This window comes from Anolis sagrei, chromosome 1 (assembly GCF_037176765.1).
Source record: "Anolis sagrei isolate rAnoSag1 chromosome 1, rAnoSag1.mat, whole genome shotgun sequence".
NCBI classification, from domain to species: domain Eukaryota; kingdom Metazoa; phylum Chordata; class Lepidosauria; order Squamata; family Dactyloidae; genus Anolis; species Anolis sagrei.
In genome coordinates, this window is record NC_090021.1 from 257,605,306 (window position 1) to 257,627,502 (window position 22,197).

General features: G+C 47.0%; 1 protein-coding gene across 3 annotated transcripts in view; it reads left to right on the forward strand.

The window, feature by feature from the left end:
- The first annotated feature begins 6,273 nt into the window (after window positions 1–6,273).
- WT1 (WT1 transcription factor) overlaps window positions 6,274–22,197 on the forward strand; it is a 64,325-nt gene continuing 48,401 nt past the window's right edge. For 2 of the 3 annotated variants that reach the window (XM_067462688.1, XM_060753673.2), the window contains exon 1: window positions 6,277–7,105. In XM_067462688.1, coding sequence (XP_067318789.1) covers window positions 6,673–7,105 — 433 coding nt within the window. In that variant the 5' untranslated portion in view covers window positions 6,277–6,672. Of the gene's footprint in view, window positions 7,106–22,197 lie in introns of all 3 variants that reach the window. The other variant, XM_067462689.1, reaches the window with a different exon arrangement.

Consider the following 22,197-nt stretch of genomic DNA (forward strand, 5'->3'; position numbering starts at 1 on the left):
AGAAGAAGGAAGTGGGGTTGCTATAAATCGACAGGACACTTGAAGGCACCTATACAGATAGAAAATAATCCATCTCCTTCCTTAATTGGGAACTTTGAATCCAGCTGTTCATTACAACGATATGGCTTGAATGAATCAAAGGGATGAACGCCACACAAGAGTGAGATCGGTCTTTTCTGGTGGTCTCAAAACCGCCGGGAAGAAATCGGGTGGTTACACCTTTCCTTCGCCACACAAACCAATCGCCTTTTCCTCGATGAGAAAGACCGATTTCCCGAAACCGGATTGACGCGGGAGGCAGTGGTTGAGCACCAAAGCATCTTCCTCATTCGGATTTTAAAAATAATCCTAGAAAATAGATGTTTTTGTTGTATCGGTTCGAGGTCTTCCTCTGGACAACCTCTTTTGCTCTAGAACAATAGAGTGTCAGCAGTTCCAGACCTTCCATACTGGCCCAGAGTGGATCTACGTGTAGCATTGATGAAGTTTCACTCCACTTTATCTGTCACGGCTCAGTGCTATGGAATCATGGAAGAGTCACAGAGTGCTGGTGCCTCGCCAAACTACAACGGCCAGGATTCCATAGTACCGAGCCATGGCAGTTAAAACTGTATTAATTCTACAGTGTAGATGTGCAGGAATAGAACTAGGGGCAACCTCTGAAAATGCCTGCCATAGATGTAGGCGAAACGTCAGGAGAGAATGCTTCTGGAAGATGGCCATACAGCCTGGAAAACTCACAGCAACCCATTTTGTTCTTTGCCTCAAGATGAAATATGTCTCTGGTCTTCTATGTCAGATGGAGTTGTTCCCCCCCCCCCCCCCCAAAAATCTTTCCCCTTTCTCGTTTCCCATTGAAGCGAAGCGCCTCTCTTTGGAGGAAAAGAGGCCCGATTTGGCACTCTTTCCTTTTGACCTGGGAAAAATAATCTCACCTGTTGATAACATGGAGTGGTGGTTTGATACTGCGAGGACGACAGTGTTATTGCTTTAGGGGAGTTTTTACTTTAGGGGAGATGCGTAAGCGGCTGAGGGGGAAAAGGAAGGGGCCTGAGGCTGTGAGGAATGGTGGGAGTTAGAGTCCAAAACACCTGGAGGGCCCGAGTTTGCCCATACCTGGTGTAGATGCATCCGTGGACACTATAAACCCATCAGCCGAATTAAAATTTCAGGGCAGTACAATATCTCACATATGCTTAAAACAAGCAAAGGAAAAATGACTACCAAACATTCCGCGTGCATAAACTGTCACTGGTGTTCTTTTTTGGGGGGGAGAGGGAACATTTCTCCATGAATTGTGGATGTTATTGTGGTGATAAGGTCATCCTGAAATTGTAGATGCTGCCCTTTTGATGTACCAAGGAACCCGGTCCCCAAGAGAGTGCTCTGTTAACGAGGGGTCTTTAATACTCGCTGAAAAATTGCAAGTGACACCAGAAGAGTGATTTGCAACCTTTTGCTTCCTCTCCTGTAACATACACCAGTAAGTTTATGGCACTGGGATTTTCTTCCCCCTGCTCGGAGCTGTCATCGGAGCCAGATGCTAGAAACAGCCCAGCCTGCCATCTTCAGGCTCGCAATAGTCACAAGTGGGACTCACCCACTTCCACGGGCCTTTTCACAGGAAAATGTGTGGGTGAATGCCAAACTTGTCGCCATCCACATCTACGCTGTGGAATTGATGCAGTTTGACACCACTTTAACTGCTATGACTCTTTGGAATCCTGGGTTTGTACTTTTTTTGTCAGGAGCTACTTGAGAAACTGCAAGTCTCTCCTGGTGTAAGAGAATTGGCCGTCTGCAAGGATGTTGCCCAGGGCAGGCATGTAGCCGGGGGGGGGGGGGCTCGGGGGGCTTCAGCCCCCCCCCCCCCCGAAATTCTCATGGTGGTTCGCGAAAAGGCCTTACTGGTGCATTATTTAAACTGTTATGTTTATTCATATCATGATCTGATCACCATACTCAATATATCCCATATGCATGGGGGTATTGGGGTAATGATACAAAACGTTTGCTAGGTAGACCCTCTTTCACTCAGACTCAGCCCCCCCCCAAAACTCAGCCATCCCCCGAAACCCCCCTTGACATTTTTTAGCCCCCCCCCCCCCCCGAAACGAAATCCTGGCTACGGGCCTGGCCCAGGGGATGACCAGATGTTTTGATGTTTTACCATTCTTGTTGGAGGCTTCTCTCATGTCCCCGCATGGGAAGCTGGAACTGACAGATGGAGCTCATCCGCACTCTCCCTGGATTCAAACTTCTGACGCACAAGGGCAACTGGGGCTCCAGAATTCTTCTGCTAAGGATCTTGTAAAAATGTGCTGTCGAAGGCTTTCATGGCTGGAATCACTGGTTTCTGTAAGTTTTCCGGGCTGTATGTCCATGTTCTAGAAGCATTCTCTCCTGACATTTCGCCTGCACCTGTGGCAGACATCCTCAGATCTTGTGAGGTTTGTTGAAAACTAGGCTGGATTTTCCACGGATATATAAACTCCACTTGCCTAGTTTTCAACAGACCTCTCAACCTCTAATGATGTCTGCCATAGATGCAGGCGAAACGTCAGGAGAGAATGCTTCTGGAACATAGTCATACAGCCCTGGAAAATTCACAGCAATCCTGATCGTGTAAAACTACAACTCCCAGGATTCCATAGCATCCAGGCATGGCAGTTAAAGTGGTGTCCAAATGCATTCATACAACAGTGGAAATGCACCCAGGGTCTGTTTGCCACAACGGTTTACTCTGAGGAAAGTTTCATAACTATGATTTTTTTAAAAGGGATGGATGTGGCCCAGATGTTTGTTTTTTTTTTTGTTTTTTTTTTGCTAGATCGGGAAATCTGGAGCAGAAAAATACACATGTCAGAAGAAAATTAAATAATTTTTATCGCGTCGGAAGGGACTTGGGAAACTAGAAGTCGCTTCTGGTGTGAAATAATTAGCCCTCTGCAGGGACGTTGACCAGGGAACGCCCGGATGTTTTACCATCTTGTGGGAAGCTTCTCTCATGTCCCTGCATGAGAAGCTGGAACTGACAGACAGGAACTCACCCCGCTCCCCGGATTCGAACAGCCGACCCCGACCTTTAGTTCAGCAGTTCTGCTGGCACAAAGGTTTACCCTCTATGTGGGTGAGAAACAAATAAGCAGGAGCTGGCATAAATACATCTCAATGAGCTCTAGATAGGAGGTAATCTCATTTACTGGACACTTTCCTTCCTTCCTTCCTTCCTTCCTTCCTTCCTCCCTCTTTTTAAAATTTCTTCCTTCAGATAACTCAAGTACAGCCAACCTAAAATGAATGTTGGTTCAGGCACGTTTAAATAATTGAATTCAACCCCTTTCCCCATTGTCCGGCATTTGAGCCTCTCCTTTCCATCGAGGAATTTGCAGTAAACTGTTGTCTACATTTGAACCACCCCACCTAAAGGCTCTCTCTGCCCACTATTTCCCAGTTTCTTGTATTTACTACTCATCACACTAGAGAGTGAATCCACTTTAAATCGGTTTCTGTTCCTGCAAAATTCTGGGTTTTGTTGTTTAGTGAGGCTGTTAAAGGCCTCCCTAAACTACAAACCCAGAATTCTGCTAGAGGCAGAAACCAGATTTAAAGCAGATTCATTCTCTAGTGCGATGAGGCCATAGAAGCGTTCTTGCAACCTTGGGCTCATCACGTTAGAACTGAGGCAGTTTGGCTTCATTTGAACTGCCATGGGGCTCAATGCTATGGGGCCACGGGGAGTTGAAAAGTTAATGGCCATGTTCTAGAAGCATTCTCTCCTGACATTTCGCCTGCATCTGTGGCAAGCATCCTCAGAGGTTGTGAGGTTCTTGGGCTATAACAGCCCGAAAAACCTACAACAACCCAGTGATTCTGGCCATGAAAGCCTTCGACAATACATTGAACTGCGTTAACTCTACAATGTAGATGCATTCCCTAGAGCGGGGCTTACAATGTTTAGAGCCTTTGAGTTCTTATCCTCCAAAAAAGTATTTGACTTTCTCAAATAACGTCTTCTATGGTTTAAAATTCCGAATGGTAGGCAATATCACACATGTAAAACCACGAATTCAATACTTTTGCACTCAGACGTTGCAGAGACTTCCTTGGCAAGATTTGTTCAGAAGGGCCGAGAGAGTGTGACTTGCCCAAGGCCACTCGGTGGGTTTCCAAAGTTGAAGACGTTAACCCAGACCTCCCAGAGTCCTCATTCAGATCCGCGCCAAATCTCAGCCCGCCCTTTTTTTTCTTGTTAGGAGCGACTTGAGAAACTGCAAGTCGCTTCTGGTGTGTGAGAATTGGCCGTCTGCAAGGACATTGCCCAGGGGACGCCCGGATGTTTTACCATCCTTGTGGGAAGCTTCTCTCATGTCCCCGCATGGGGAGCTGGAGCTGACAGAGGGAGCTCATCCGTGCTCTCCACAGATTCGAACCTCTGACCTGTCAGTCTTCAGTCCTGTCAGCACAAGAGTTGAACCCATTGCTCCGGAAGTGGCTTGAATCCCGATTGTTATTTTCCATCCCCTGAAAGTTATAGTTGTTTGGTGAAGAACACTAAGGAAAATCCCTCCAATTCAACGCTGTTCAAAGCATTCTACGAGGCTCTTGTTGCCACGGGTGGACGGAATGGGGAAAAGGCTCCCTGGCATTCGTAAAAAGGGACTTTCCCCACTGCGGGCTCTGGGCGAAATTAATTGAAGCTCAATCCTTTGAGCAACATATGAGTCCCACCAGCTCCTAAAATACTTATTCCGCAGTTTATAGAGATGGGATCCACATTGGCAGAACAGTGAAGCGCTTCACTGAAAGCGGGGTCTTCTTATTTTTTACTTTGAAAGGATGGGATTTGGGAAGAGGCCCCAGTGCCTACCCCTCTGAGGTAGAAGGTAAAAAGAACGGAGTCTTAATGTATGCAGCTCAGGTTGGACGCGGACAATCCAATTTGATGAAGCAATCTTGATCAGTACGACTGTCCGGATTTCCACCTGTGGTTGGACATGCAAAGTAGCCTTGGGTGCCTTCCCAAGAGGCATTTCCCCCGTCTACAAGATTTAACTCACCCTCCACCGAGGAAACCCCATTCCCACACTCCTGTCCTCCCTTTCCTACACTAAACCTTCGGAGTCCATGGCCCCGTCTACAAAGCCAGATCAATACCAGATTATCGGCGTGTACTGGAATATATGGCAGTATGACTAATACCATCCAGTGCAAAGCGGATGATCTGGATTTTCTCTGGCAGTGTACTAGGGTTGAATGAAAAGTAATGCCTCCAACCTTCGTAACTCCTCAACAGATGGCAGTACTGGAATGCGTCAGGTACTGGCTCGTTCAGTAGACTCTCCCCTACAGTTCCATTTTGGCGGGAAGCCTTAGCATTGAACGGTTGTGTTGTTAAAGTGCAAAGTATGGAACCTGCGCCAAGGTCTGTCAATACGACTTAAGTAGTCATTGAATTATTGACAGCACAAGGTGTCACCCCAAAGAAGATTAATCAGAGAATGCAAGCTGTTTATGGTGATTGTGTTGATGTGAGTACTGTGCGTCATTAGGCGAGTAAGTTTAAAGATGTTGAGGTGACACTTTCTGCTGTCAAGACTGCACGTTGCTTAAGTCACATTTACCGACCATAACAATCAACACTAAGGCTTCCTGCCAAAATGGAACTGTATAGGAGAGTCTACTGAACAAGCCAGTACCTGCCGCATACAAGTACTGCCATCTGTTGAGGAGTTACGAAGGCGGAGGCATTACTTTTCATTCATTCAGCCCTCTTAGATGGGTTATTTATCCTCCCCCTCAGCAGCCTCCGAAGCCTGAGATCAGACATCATCAAACTGCGGCCCTCCACCTCTTTGGGCCTCCAACTCCCAAAAACCCTAACGAGTTTGTTCAGTGGTCAGGAATTCTGGGAGCTGAAGGCCCAAACAGCTGGAGGGCCGCAGTTTGAGGATGCCTGCCTGAGACTGTCTCTTCTCAGCAGGCGAGGCAGTGGCAGCCTTAGCCTAGGCTTCGTTTGGGAATCCCACCCCAATTCCGAAGGGGAATTCCGAGCGGGAGAGACGTGTGTGTGTGTGGGGGGGGGGGGGGGGAATCGGTGGATTTGGAGAGTGCTGCGTCCCGTGTTGAACACCCTCGGCTTCCTGAGTCCCCGGGAGAGAAAGTGGCGCGGGGAGAGCGTGGTGTCCCGTGGCCGGGTTGCGGCCCTTGAGCTGGAGGGGAGGCCGTGTCACCGCCCACGCGCGTAGGAGGGGGGAGGGGGGAAGAGAGCGTGCCTGGGCCTGGCTCCTCCCCCGCCTCACTTGGCGGAGTTTTGGGGACTCGGAGGGCAAAGCCGGCGCGGCGAGGAGAAGCCACTCTCCTGCTGCCTCCCGAGCACGGAGCTTCCCTGCCTCCCTCCCTGCCTGCCTTGCTTGCTTCCTTCCTTCCTTCGGGGCCCAAAGGGCGACCCTGGAGGCCAACCTCGCCCTGGCGCTGGCAGGGCTGGACCCGGGGGCTGGGCTGCCCGTCCCGAAGGGGCTCCCGAGCAGCGCCGCCACCTCCTCCTCCTCTTCCTCAACTTGGTGCCTCCCTCCGGAGCCCCTCAGCGCCTGGGGCAAGCCTTCCTCCTCTTCCTCCTCCTGCGGCGGAGAGTGGTTCCCTGCGCGGCGCAAAGCGGGCTCGGCGGAGGCCATGGGTTCCGACGTGCGCGACCTCAACGCGCTTTTGCCTCCTCCCCCGGGCAACGGGGGCTGCCCCATGCCGGCGCAGTGGGGCCCCGTGCTGGACTTCCCCTCGGGCGCCGCTTACGGCTCGCTGGCCGGCCCCCCTCCGCCGCCCCATCCTCCGCCGCCCCCCTCAGCCTTCATCAAGCAGGAGCCCAGCTGGAGCGCCTCGGACCCCCACGAGGAGCAGTGCCTCAGCGCCTTCACCGTCCACTTCTCGGGACAGTTCACGGGCACAGCCGGCGCCTGTCGCTATGGGGCTTACGGGGCGCCCCCGCCCCCTCCGCCGCCGCCGCCGCCCCCGCCCTCCAGCCAGGCGCCCCCCGCCCAGGCGCGCCTCTTCCCCCAGGGCCCCTACCTGCCCAGCTGCCTCGAGGGACAACAGGCCCTCCGCAACCAAGGTAAGTGGGGCTAAAATCCTATCTGATCTTGGAAGCTCAGCAGGGCCGACCTTGGTTGGTAGTTGGATGGGTAGCCACTGAGTTGTGAACAAGATAGGTTCAGTAGCAGGCATGAGCAAGCTGGTGCCTTCCAGGAGTTTTGGACTTCAACTCCCACCATTCCTCACAGCCTCAGGCCCTTTCCTTTTCGCTTATGCGGCTGAGGGGGAAAGGGCCTGAGGCTTTTAGGAATGGTGGGAGTTGAAGTCCAAAATACCAGGAGCGCCCAAGTTTGCCCATGCCTGTTCTATAAGCTTGTTCTTAACTTGGATTTGTATATAAGTCGGAACAGGAACAGTTTTTAAGCGTAACTCCAGCCAAATATATATGTTTTGCTCTCTGTGCCTCTGTTCACCAGAGTTCACTGCACTTTCTGTCCCTATGACAACTGGGTTTTTTGGAGGGGGAAATGGCTTGTTGACTGCTCCGTGCAGTTATGCTGGCCACATGACCTTGGAGGTGTCTACGGACAATGCCTCTCTTCACTTCACTTTCTGTCCCTGTGACAATTGGGTTTTGCAAAAAATGGCTTGTTGTGGAAACAAGGATTGGTGAGAAAGCTTCAGCAGGGAATTTCCCTTCCTCTACCACTTCATCACACCAGAGAAAAAAATCAATTTATAATCCGGTTCCTGCCTCCTGCAGAATTCTGGGGTTTGTAGTTTAGGGAGGCTGTTAAAGGCCCCTCCCTAAACTACAAACTCCAGAATTCTACAGGAGGCAGAAACCGGATTTTAAGTGGATTTCTTCTCTAGATTTCTCATCACACTCGAGAAAAAAAAATCAGTCGCCTTCTCAACTCTGAGTAGTTTGTAAGTCGGGTGTTTGTAACTGTAGGCTGTATTTCAGGGAAATCCTCGGGGTCGCCATAAATGGGCAGGCAACTGGTAGGCACACACGCCCGGCAGGATCCATGAAGCCAATGGGTTGCGTCAGCTTTGGCATAATAAGTGGTCTTATTATCCATTCACTCCAACTGGGAGGAGGGATGGGATTTTGCCCAGATCCTCTCTGATTTTGGAAGCTAAGCAGGGGCGGCCCTGGTTAATACTTAGAGGGGAGATCGCCAATTAAAACCAGGCGAGAATAATAATAAAACTTTATTTATACCCTGCCCCATCTCCCAACAAGGGACTCGGAGCGGAGAAGGCACTAACAAATCCATCTGTGACATGTCTTTTGAAATTCATGGAATCACCATCCTCCCAAATCTGCTAAAGACTATCAGTAGTAGAAAAGGAGAGGTGGAGAGGCGACTTAAAGGTGCATCCTCAAACGCAGATTATTATTATTATTATCATCATCATTATTTATCTCCCCCAAGGGGACTCAAAGCGGCTTAACAGCGGATGAGCTCCCTCTGTCAGCTCCAGCTCCCCATGTGGGGACACGGGAGAAGCCTCCCACAAAGATGGTAAAACATCAAAACATCTGGGCATCCCCTGGGTAGTCCTTGCAGACAGCCATTTCTCTCATACCAGAAGTCATTTGCAGTTTCTCAAGTAGCTCCTGACCCCGGGGGGGGGGGGGGGGATTAAACAGAAGCGGAAGAATGGTTTCAAACTACAGGAAAGGAGAGTCCCCTGAATATGAGGAAGAACCCCGGGAGTGTCGTGGAGGCTCCTTCTTTGGAGGCTTTGAAACAGAGGCTGGATGGCCATCTGTCGGGGTGTTTTGAATGCGATTTTCCTGCTTCTTGCCAAGGGGTTGGACTGGATGGCCCATGAGGTCTCTTCCAATTCTAGGATTCTATGTTTCTAGTTTGAACCCAGAGGTTACATTTCGGTCTTCATTTAATTGGGAGGAGCGAGTGGATTCAGCCCCCAGTGTTTATGGGTACCCCCCATGCCCCACCAATTAAAAATAAATTTAAAAATACTAGTTGTGTAGCTTCGAGGGACAGGCACAAGTGAGAAGGTTTCCACCCCTCAATGAGGATCCTCCAGTACCACATTTCTAGCATCATAGAAACACCAGGGCGGGTTGGGGTGAGCTCCCGCCTGTCAGCTCCAGCTTCCCATACGGGACATGAAAGAAGCCTCCCACAGAATGGTAAAGCATCCGGTTGTGCTCTGAGCAACTTATTTGCAGACGGCCAATTTTCTCACGCTAGAAGCGTCTTGCAGTTTCTCAAAGTCGTGTCAATAAAAGCATTTAGGAATACCGTTCAGGCATGCAGAGAAAAGGGCCCGCAAAATGACTCTGAAAACGCGAAGACAGCAAACCACAACAGAGTTCTAGGTGTCAGTGATGTTAAGTGTCTCTCGAAATCTGAGGAATGAAGGAAAACTTCAGGCGGGGGATTAATTCAGGGGAAAATGTCCTTAGGGAACGGGTTGCTGGAGGTGGGCATTTCCCCTCTCCAGCCTGGGGAACTCTCTCCCTCCACCATCCTCTTCCACCAGATTAATAGACAGCAAGGGCTAGGATCATAAAACCTTCCCTTTGGATGAGATCATCCCCGATCTGAAATGTCCCTTGAAGGCTCCTAAGCACGCACAAGGGTTGTGTCAGGCAAAAACTGCCTCAGAAACTCAAACACAGGGGAACTCCAGACAAGAAACAATCAGGAACAGTTGGCCACCTCTCAACAAAGGATTCCCCCAGGCAGGAACAAGTCACACCTAAAAACTGTCAGGTCATCAAAAGTTAATCAAGGTGGGCAATTGAAACATTCACACCTACCGCCAACAGACAACAGTTCTTTCCCCCACCCTGAACTTTCCGCAGATCTATAAACCCAATTTTCCTAGTTTCAAACAGACCTCACAATCTCCGAGGATGCCTGCCATAGATGCAGGCGAAACATCAGGAGACAATGCTTCTTTTATTTATTTATTTATTTATTTATTTACTATATTTGTATACCGCCCTTCTCGGCCCTTAGGCGACTCAGGGCGGTTTACAATGGCAACGATTCGAGGCCCCAAAACACCATAAAACATTTAAAAAAAACATTAACACATAATATTAAACCATAGCAAGAATAGCAGAACATAGCCATACAGTCCGGAAAAACCTAAAACAATCCCCAAACTGCATATCTCAAAGCAAAACCGAAAACAAACCCTGCACTAAATCTTTTAGACCTTTTTTAAAATCAAGGGCTTTAACAGTTGTGAAAACAACTGAGGTGTATATACTAGCAGTACTTGACCCTTTCGCAAAGGGAACCAGGCTAAAACAACGATGGGTGTAGCATCTACATTGCCCCTGGACATCACTTCCACCACCACGACTCAATGCTATGGCGTCCTGAGTGGGAGCTGTAATTCTGCAAGGTCATTAGCCTGCTCTGCCAGAGTACTGGTCCCTTATCAAACTACAACTCCTATCATTCCATAGCATTGGGCCGGGCGGTTAAAGAGGTGTCCAATTGCATTCATTCTACACTGTAGATGCAAGCTGGATTGTGAATGGTAGCTTTGCATTTAGCGTTTGGAAGAAGCCTGATTTAAAAGGTTGTGGATTTAGTGGTTTGAGGAATCGAGGAGGAGCCACAAGGCTCTTTTTTGGTGTGTATGTATGTGTGTGTGTATATATATTAGAGGGAAAGTGTGTGTGTGTGAGTGGATGGAGATATATATATATATTTTAGAGGGAGAGAAAGTGTGTAATATACATATATACTCTCCCCCCCTCATACACACACACACACACATATATACACACACTCACTCTCTCTACACACACACACACACACACACATATAGGTAAAGGTTTTCCCCTCACATGAAGTCCAGTCGTTTCCGACTTTGGGGTGTGGTGCGCATCTCCATTTCTAAGCCGAAGAGTCGCGTTGTCCGTAGACACCTCCAAGGTCATGTGGCCGGCATGACTGCATGGAGCGCAGATATGATTTATATATATATATATATACACACACACACACACACGCACACGCACACACACACACTAGCCGTCCCCTGCCACGTATTGCTGTGGCCCAGTCTGTGTATATGTGTGTATATATATGTGTGTATATGTGTATATATGTGGTTCTATATATTATTTTGGCTCTTCCTCTATGTTTTTCCCTGTTTTTATGAGTGATGTTCATTCGTTGGCCTGATAGGTGTATTGTGTCCAAATTTGGTGCCAATTTGTCCAGTGGTTTTTGAGTTATGTTAATCCCACAAACGAAAATTACATTTTTATTTATGTAGATTAGATATTTCCAGTTTGTGTCCGCACATATACAAGGGGGGGAAATGTAAAAGTCGGGTCCAGGCATGGGCAAACTTGGGCCCTCCTGGCATTTTGGACTTCAACTCCCACCATTTCTAACAGCCTTCAGGCCCTTTCCCTTTTCCCCTCAGCCGCATAAGCGAAAAGGAAGGGGCCTGAGGCTGTTAGGAATGGTGGGTGTTGAAGTCCCAAACACATAGGGGGCCCAAGTTTGCCCATGCCTGGTGTAGATACAACTCCCGAGTAAATGAGACTTGTTACACTAACGCCATTGATTCAATGGGTCTTCTGGACTCGGGACTAGTTTTGGGTTGAACCCTCGGGGATTGTGGAGTAAATTGGAGGCGGTCGTCCGCACTCCTTTAAGGCAACAGGTTGCAGTCCTCCTTTCCCTTGAAGACATTTTGGCAGATCGGTCACAGAACTCTGGGTGACCTCGTGAAATATTTGGTTAAGGTTGTGAAAAACGAAACCGCGGAAACGGCATTTGTCAACAGGGATTTAGGATCGGTTTCCCTCCAAGTCCAGAAACTACTGTTGTGAAGCTAAGAAGGGATGTCGCAACTTCGTTGACCATCTGGCCCAGAGCAGATATTCAGGGGATATACAAGGAGAAATCTTCTAAACTCGAGGTTTACTAATAACCCTCATTCACACCCCAAAGTCCACACAAAAACACCACCCGCCTCGCATGAATGGCAGGCTCCTGGTCCTTTTAAGATACTATATACCCTTCACAGGGCGAAATTATGGAAATGTAAGAGTTGGTGCGTAATAGGCATGCTTACTCTACTATGTTGGAGAAGGAATGGCTAAAGCCGCTCCTTAAAACTTGCAGTGTAGACTCATATAATCCAGTTCAAATGATCATGGGATCATTTGAAGATCAGATTCTGAAAGTATTCGTTTGTGGATGTGTGTTTACACAACCTACGTTTTTCATGTCAGGAGTGACTTGAAAAACTGCAAGTAGCTTCTGATGTGAGACAATTGGCTGTCTGCAATGAGGTTGCCGTGGGACGCCTGGATGTTTTACCATCCTGTGGGAGGCTTCTCTCATGTCCCCGCATGGGAAGCTGTAGCTGACAGACGGGAGCTCACCCGCTCTCCGGATTTGAACCTCTATCTTTTGTCAACAGTCCTGCCTGCACCAGAGTTTAACCTAGTGGTTCCCAACCTGTAGCTTGTGGTCTGCATGGTTTTCTGTGAGCGGATGGCATATGTTCTGTATAAAACCGATTGGTAACCCTTTCAGTACTAATATTGGAGACTAGTCCCTGGTTTAAAAAAAAAGTTGGGAACCACTGGTTTAACCCATTGCTCCATGGGGGCTCCTGTACAAAACCCACATATTTCATAGAGTTTTCTTAGGCAAAGAATACCTAGATGTGGTTTGCCAGTTTTCCCTCTGAATATAGGCTTCAGCATTACCTGACATTCAGTGGCTCCCTCCCTCCCAAGTCCTAACCAGGGCTGACCCTGCTTAGTTTCCAAGATCAGACATCCTCGGATGCCTTTAGGGTATTTGAGTTTAAACCCCATTGAAATCGATGAGACTTCTCCATCAATATTATTCACGTGTATATTAGGGAGTAACATCCACTGAACTCGGAGATATTTACTTTTGGGGAAATACGCCTAAAACCATACCATTAAAGTCCCACGGATTTATAGTATTTTCCCTCAAGAGAATGGTAAGAATGACCAAAAGGTCTATTTTTATTTTGTTTTCACTGGGAGTCAGAATAGAGATTTCATTACTTGGAAGCAGCTTTCAGCAAAACCGCATCGACTGAAGCCGGTTTTATTTAGGTTTCTAATATATGCGGAGGAGAAAGCAAGGTGTGGGATTTTCCCCCCTGTGTCAGGAGTGACTTGAGAAAGTGCAAATCGCTTCAGGTGTGAAAGGACGGTGTCCAGGGGAGCGCCCTGATGTTCTGATGTTTTACCCTCCTTGTGGGAGGCAGTCTCCGCACAGGGAGCTGGAGCTGACAAAGGGAGCTCATCCGCGCTCTCCCCGGATTCGAACCTCCGACCTGTCGGTCTTCAGTCCTGCCGGCACAAGGGTTAAGCTCACTACACCACCGGGGATGAAACTGTATTTTTAAAACCCCAGGAAGTTGAATGGACAACAAATATCCTCACAACCTTTGAGGATGCCTGCCATAGATGCAGGCGAAATTTCAGGAGAGAATGCTTCTAGAAAATAGCCATATAGGCCGAAAAACCTAGAAAAACCCAGTGATTCCAGCTATGAAAGCCTTCCACCAAAGAAATATCAGAGCCTTTGAAAAACTAGGTTCCAAATCATTCTGTGGACAAACTTTCAGGTGGAGGACTCCCTCCCTCGTTGACTTATTAGGGAATGCGTTTCGCCTCCTTCAGCAGAGACAGGGAATGAAAAGACAACATATTATTTAACCAAGAATTCCGGGGAGGTCATTTGTTGTGAATGTTGCAGTTCCTTGTGTTTGTTTATTTTGTAACCGGACCTGCTGCAGTTCATCCCTGAAGAAAATCCGATTTCTAATTCACCCACTTTCTAATTCATTTTCGAAAATGCAGTGGCTGGACTAAGTCAAAACGACATCGAGAGAATACATTACTGCTACAGAAATCAATGCCATTGCATTATAAGGACCTCATCACACTAGAGAATGAATTCACTTAAATCCGGTTTCTGCCTCTTGCAGAATTCTGGAGTTTTTAGTTTAGGGAGGAGCCTTTAACAGCCTCACTAAACTACAAACCCCAGAATTTTGCTGGAGAAACCAGATTGAAAGTGGATTCATTCTCTAGTGTGATGAAGTATCTCTTATCGGAAGGAGAGGGATCTTTCCTTTATTTTTCAAAGTTCAAAAACAAATGAGTGTTGTCAGAAAGGCACAGAAAGTTCTTCCTATCCTTTATTATTATCTCACCATTTTGAAAAGCTACCTCCCTGCTAAGTTTCAAACTTTTTGACCTGTTTTATATTATCTGTTTCTATATTAACCTATTATTGTAGGTTTTTCGGGCTATATGGCCATGTTCTAGAGATGCTTCTCGAACATGGCCATATAGCCCGGAAAACCTACCGCAACCCAATGATTCCGGCCATGAAAGCCTTCGACAATCCATGAATCTATCAATGTTTACATTTCTAAAGAGGGCAGCATTTATATCCTGCGGGAAAGTGGAAAACCACCACTCCTTCGTGGTTAAGCCTTCTCCGGAATGACTCAACCCATCAAGCAATAATAAAATAAAATATTAAGACAGCGGTTATTCTTGAGCAATCCAAGGAAGAATGAAGCTTGCCCGTTCAGATTTACTTGGGAATCGGTTACACTGAACAGACAGGAGAGGGGACGTCTCTTTATATTTAAAGATATTTTAGTGATAGTGGATAGGAAAGGTCATCCGCCTTCTGCCTACAAAGAGCTTCAAGGATGCAAAATCACCAAGAAGCTGCCTGCCAGGCTTGAGCCTGATCCACTTTCAAGCACTCCCTATCAGCAATCCTCCTCAGTGTTTCTCACCCTTCCCTTAATACAGTTCCTCTTGTTGTGGTGACCCCAAACCATAACATTATTTTTGTTGCTGCTTCATAACTGTAATTTTGCTACTGTTATGAATCCTCATGTAAATATCTGATATGCAGGAGGTATTTTCATTCACTGGACCAAATTTGGCACAATAAACCCAAATTTGAATACTGGTGGGGTTGGAAGGGAGGTTGATTTTGTCATTTGGGGGTTGTAGTTGCTGGGATTTATAGTTCACCTACAATCAAAGAGCATTCTGAATTCCACCAAAGATGGAATTGAACCAAACTTGGCACACAGAACTCCCATGACTAACAGAAAATACTGGAAGGGTCTGGTGGGCATTGACCTTGAGTTTTGGAGTTGTAGTTCACCTACATCCAGAGAGCACTGTGGACTCAAGCAATGATAGATCTGGTCCAAACTTGGCACGAATGTTCAATATGCCCAAATTTGAGCACTGGAGCTTGGGAAAACTCGACCTTGACATTTGAGTTGTAGTTGCTGGGGTTTATAGTTCACATACCATCAAAGAGCATTCTGAATCCCACTAAAGATAGAATTGGACCAAACTTCCCACACAGAGACCCCATAACCAACAGAAAATACTGGAGGGATTTAGGGTGAATTGGTAGTGACTGAGGGAATATGTAGTTCACTTACATCTGGAGAGCACTGTGAACTCAAACGACTATGTCAAAGAGATTCCTAAAACTATGGAAAAAAATTCAGACCCATATCCCGACCTCCCTAGGTTGAGAAACAGTGATCTACCTGGTTTCAAGATCTTCATCTGTTTTATATTCGCTAAATAATCGGATTGGGAAGGCATTCTCTTTTATTATTTTAGGAAACCTTTTCTAAACTGCTCAACTTGTTCAACTGCTCTCTCTCTTTTTTCAAGAAGTGCTTTTATATGACTTAATTCAGAAATTACACAAATTTGGTGACTCAAATATTAGACCTGTTTCTGGGTATATTTGGCCTGCAGGTTCCAAAAATTGCATCCATTTCCTCCTATCAGCTCTAGTTTTTGACATAGGGATCATCTGCTATCTACCAGATGGAGGACCTTCTCACAGCCACACCAGAGGCACTCCAAGTAGCCAGCTTCTGGTCAAAGGACATTTAGTTTAATGCCAAGTTCTTAGCTTTGGTTGTGTTTTTAAATACATTATAACTGTACCCTCAATTCGCTTCGGACACGATCAATAAATAAATGCCAATTGCCATCTGTTTGTCAATAAAAAACCATAACAACCATGCCCGAGAAACTAGAGCTGATTCTGTCTATCCAATGCAATTTTCTGAATCAATGCCCCAAATAGCTCGAGAAACAGGTCTAAAAACTAAGGCACCAATAATTTTCTTTTTGGCTGGGCTGTGTTATTGTGCCTGATACATGGTTATTGGGTCTGGCAGTTCCTAAGACCATTGATTCAGGTTTAGTTAATTTTATGGATAAAGAGTTTCCATTGCAACCGGTCTGTATATGGGAAGAACTAGGGATTTACCAACACTGTCAAAATGAAACCCAAGGCTCTCCTTCTTCAGAAGTCGGTGGTCACCCTCCATTTGATTTTAATAGGTCAAAATCCTAGATTATGTTTATCTTTAGCAAATTATATCTGCCTGAAACCCTTTCTCTAAGAAGAGGCATATTTTGGGGAAACTGACATAACTTCCAAAGAAAGAAAGAACAAATATTTCTGTTCACTTCCAAGAGTCTGCTCCCCCCCCCCCCTTTTACTAGGGATCATTTGAACAGGGATCACTTTGACCAAGGACTACTCTCCAACATTAGTACCCAAAGGGTTAGGAATCACAACCATATAACCCAGAATATCAAGGTAGAAAATCATAAAATATCTGCTTTGAACTGGGTTATCTGAGTCCACACTGCCATATATCCTAATTCAAAGCAGAAAATGTGGGATTTTATTCAGCTGTGTAAAAGGAGCCTCAGGTTGTTGTCAACTTTAGATTCGGTTTGGCTATTTAGGGTGCTGATTGAGAAAATTGCATTGGATAGACCACATCAGCTCTAATTTCTGATACAGAACATATGCCATCCAGTAGTCGCCATCTACTCACCCACAGAAAACCATTTTTAATAAGTCAACAAGACCAGTCCCTCTCCTTGCAATGGTGTAGTAAAGGTGAGGCCATGGACCATATTTTAGTTCTTGCTGACCACTGGTGGTCCACAGACCACAGGTTGGGAACCACTGGTGTAGCTGTTTGAATGTTAGTCAAGGGGTGCATCTACACTGCCATGACTAAATGCTATGGGATCCTGGGATTTGTAGTTTGGTGAGACTGAGAAGCAGAAAGACCTTTTAAACTACACCTTCCATGATTCTACAAGATTGAGTCATGGCAGTTAAAGTGGCATCAAACAAGTTAATTCTACCATGTAGATCAGGCATGGACCAACTTCAGCCCTCCAGGTGTTTTGGACTTCAACTCCTCCTACCATTCCTCACAGTTTCAGGCCCTTTCCTGAAAGATTCCTGAAAAGGAAGGGGACCGAGGCTGTGAGGAATTGTGGGAGTTGAAGTCCAAAACACCTGGAGGGCTGAAATTGTCCCTTGCCATTGGCAAATCCCACTCTCTCCTCAGAAGAAGGCAAATCTTGTCGAGAATATTCTATATTAATCTGGATTCAAATTCACTCCTCTTCCCACATATTTTCCTTTCCTCAAAAGCTGTGCCACATTCCTTGAGTGTTGTTTCTGGTTGTTGAAAAAAGCATGAATAGATTTGGTCAAGAGTTAGATACAAAAAGAAGGAGAAGAGGGAAAGGAACTGAGAGCAGAAAGGTATATTTAGCTGAGAGTATGAAAACAATGGAGGAGAATTAGCCCACTTTATCTCCAATCTATGGTCTCCCCCTGAAAAATATTCGGCAACACTTCAATTAAAATAAACAAACAAACAAGTAAACCCACAGTTTATTATTTTTATGGCACAACTTGAAACTAACCTTTTGGGGAAATTACATTTCCAATTCCTTTCATACTCCTTGTCCGCGAGAGGCACATTGGGCATTTTTACTGAAAAGCTGAATGTATGGACAGTCAGGGAGTTGAAAGAAGATCCGTTTTCGTTGGCGATGGACGATCCCTTAATGTTGTGGTGAACCCCCTCCCCAACCGTAAAATTATTTTCATTGCTACTTCATAACTGTCATTTTCCTACTGATATGAATTGTAATATCTGATGGATTTTCATTCACTGGGCCAAACTTGGCACAAATACCCGATACGCCCAAATTTGAATACTGGCAGGGTTGGGGGGTGTTGGGGTGTTGGTTTTGCCATTTGGGAGTTGTAGTTGATGAGATTTATAGTTCCCCTACAATCAAAGAACTCCATCAACGAGGGAATTGAACCAAACTTGGCACACCGAACTCCCATAAAAAATACTGGAAGGGTTTGGTGGGCACTGGCCTTGAGTTTTGGAGTTGTAGTTCACCTACATCCAGAGAATACTGTGGACGCAAACAATGATGGATCTGGACCAAACTTGCTACGAATATTTAATATGCCCAAATGTGAACACCAGTGGTGTTTGGGGAGACATTTGACATTTGGGAGTTGTAGTTGCTAGGATTTATAGTTCACCTACAATCAAAGAAAGTTCTGAACCTCATCAATGATAGAATTGGGCCAAACTTTCCACACAGAAGCCCGTGGCCAACAGAAAATACTGTTTTCTGATGGTCTTTGGCGACTCCTCCCAGGGGTCCCGACCCCCAGGTTGAGAATCGCTGACCTAGAAGATCTGGGTTTGCTGCCTAAATTCATATTATCAAAGTGCATTTGTGTTCTGTAACTTTTTCTAAAAAGAAAAGAAGGAAGTTTAAGCCCTCCTCTCCCCAATTATTTACACTTCAAAGCTTTGACTCGCTCCTGATATAATGGGGTACCTGGGAATTCTACACTGCAGAATTAATTCGTTTTGGCATCACTTTTACTGTTATAGTTTTATTGGTTCTTTAGCCTTCTCTGCCAAAAGTGCTAGTGCCACAAATCCTATGATTCCAAAGAATTGAGCCAGGGCAGTTAAAGTGATGTCAAACTGCATTAATTCTACAGCGTAGCTTCACCGTGAGCTCTATCCGAGGAGGCCTGTCACTCTTCTTGAGTGACAGCTCCCTCAGATTACCTTGGATTCAGACGGAGATCCAGCTCCTCTTCAGGAGCAAGGAGGGGAGCAATAGGCGGGACTGTAGTGACCGAAGGAAAGGTAAGGAAGCACGCTTGGAGTCTTTTTATTATTTTCAGGGAGGAAAGAGAGATCTAAATATAATACTGACGATAATGGTGAGAGGAATAAATATTCCTGGGGATTGGGGTCGTGTTGTGTTGTGGCGGCTGAGGCTAATCCGGGCCAGGAGCTGGCACAGGGTGTTTGGGCGAATGGATAGAATGTTCTTGCTTCGAATCAGTCAAGGCTGAAGTTGGGCTTTCGGGCGGGTTTTTCCGTCGTGGGAAAGCGGTTACCTTGAGGCTTGTGCCAAGTCTTGGGCGGGGAGGGGAGGGGGAAGGAAGGAAGGAAGGGGGCAGCCTCACCCCACCTTCTCCCTCCCGCTTGGGATCCGCGTCCCTTCCGCCCCTCCTTTCCTTCTCGCAGCTGACGGCCCTCCTCCCAATGGGATCCTTTCAGATGTCCAGGTCCCCCATATTTTTTTGCAGCCAGCTTTAATCAGGCCGGCGTCCGATAAAGGTCTTAATGAAAGAGAGAGGGGCACCGGGAAGATGGCTCGGGACCCTTATCGCCTTCCTGGAGCAGGGTAGTCCCGGGTGGCGAAGGTCATGCAGCCCCAGAGCAAGACAAGAGGGAGCGGGTGGGAAGCGTCAATATTTCGGGGAAAGCCGAGCAGACAAAAAGAGAGAGAGAGAAAGAAAAGAAAAGAAAGAAAGGAAGGAGGAGGAAGGATGCGGGGAATAGAGGGAGGAGAGGAGCCATCGCCTCCTGGGTTTACCCCGAGCAGCTGCAGGAGGGAATTGACGAGGCAGATCTACACTGCGCACTTAATACGGTTTAAAGGCAGATTGGGAGCGTGGTGTTTAGACGAGGCATGCAGCAATAGGGCCAAGCATGTGGGGGGGGGGGTGGGGGTGGGGGGGAATTCTCATGGTAGTTCGCGAAAAGCCCTTAGCTAAAGGTAAAGGTAGTCCCCTGACATTAAGTCCAGTCATGTCTGACTCTGGGGTGTGGTGCTCATCTCCATTTCTAAGCCGAAGAGCCAGCGTTGTCCGTAGACACCTCCAAGGTCATGTGGCCGGCATGACTGTATGGAGCGCCGTTACCTTCCCGCCGGAGCGGTACCTATTGATCTACTCACATTTGCATGTTTTCGAACTGCTAGGTTGTCAGAAGCTAGGGCTGACAGCGGAAGCTCACGCCCGCTCCCCGGAATCGAACCTGCGACCTTTCGATGAACAAGCTCAGCAGCTCAGTGCTTTAACCCACTGCACCACCGGGGGCTCCACAAAAGCCCTTACTGGTGCATTATTTAAACTGTTATGTTTATTCATATCATGATCTGATCACCATATTCAATATATCCTATATGCATGGGGGTATTGGGGTAATGATACAAAAGGTTTGCTAGGGTGGACCCTCTTTCACTCAGACTCACCCGAAACTCACCCCCCCCAAATCCCCCCTGAAAAAAACTCAGCCCCCCCCCCCCATCGAAATCCTGGCTAAGGGCCTGAATAGGGCATCAAAGGCTTTCAACCGGGCTGAGCAAAGTTATGGGGTATGCTATGGAATCAAGTCCTTTAAGTGACTGGCTTGACTCTGAAGGAGTTGGGGGTGGTGACGGCCGACAGGGAGCTCTGGGTTGATCCATGAGGTCGGGAAGAGTCGGAAGCGACTGAACGAATAAACAACAAGCCATTAAAGCACATTCAGCCTGCAGTTGGCTAAACCCCCATGATGGTCTACACTAGGCATTGGCCAATTTGAGCCCTCCAGGTGTTTTGGACTTCAACTCCCACAATTCCTAACAGCCTCGGGCCCCTTCCTTTCCCCCCTCAGCCGTTTATGCTGGTTTACACAATGAAGCTAAACTGCATTATAGGAATCTACACTGACCATAATGCAGTTTTAAAAGGCATTACATGGCAGTGTAGATGGGGTCTTAGGCTGGAACTGCACTGCCATATAATGTAACATTATATGGGTCTACACTGACAGTCTGACGCAATTCAAACTGCATTATATGGCAGTGCAGATCCAGCCTACACTGCCATATACTGCAGTTTGAATTGCGTTATACTTCAAGTCGGGGCAGTGTAGATCCAGCCTAGGCGTAAACCGTGGTGGCAAACCCGATTATGGGTGTTTTGGAGAATCTCTGCTGTGTATATAAGCATCATCCAGGTCTCCCTCTGGTTCCAGGGCTCCACGTGTAGGCATCTGCAGGATTACATCCTTTTTGCCAGGAAACGCTGCTCCCAGCTCTTCATTCCATCCCTTGGACTCCCACAAAGTGGAAAGGGGGGAGATGGTGTAGTTGAGAGCAAAGTGGGAGCATTGTCTTGCCCCAAATATGAATTCTTCCCTCTGTATTACATTGTCGCTAACCCCCCAATTTCTAGCATGGCGGGAATGTAAAGCTTCGGGTGGTACCATTTAGAAATGGACTTTAGGCAGGCAATGTGACCAAGAGCAGGCCAAGGAAGTGGAAGACATAGGGGCAGTTTCCATAGCTTCCTTTTCTGTAACGTTAGAGCTACAGCCCTGAAAGAGGCGCAGCAATGCCTTCCTCCTTCTCTATGCGGGAATTCTGCTTCCCCTCTCTGGCCCCTTCTACATTGCCAATTGTATCTGCTTTGATCTGGATTATATGGCTGTGTAGATTTATATAATCCAGTTCAAAGCAGATAATGTGGATTATCTGTAATATACGATTCCGAGAGTTTTAAACCCCCCCCCCCCAGGCTGGGATATTAAGTAAATGTATTTAAGATCATAAGCCCTGGCTAGAAGTCCCGCTGTCGTGTGTGCCTTCAAGTCATTTCTGACATATAGCGACTTCTCACACGGTTTCCTTGATGGAATGTGTTCGGAGCGGGTTGGCCTTTGCCTGCCTCTGAGGCTGAGAGAGAGTGACTTTTTGTCAGTGTAGGTGTCTCTTAAATCCTGCCATGCTGAGGCCCCAATGGCCTCAAACTCATTTCTTCTGTTTGGAAGCAGCTGGGGGAGTCTTGGTGGAAATGCTTCCGGTTAGAAATCCCCCCCCCCCCCCCCGTATTCCTTCTCTAACTTGTCCCTGCCAGAATGGCAACCATCCTCATCTGCTTCAGATATGACAGGCTG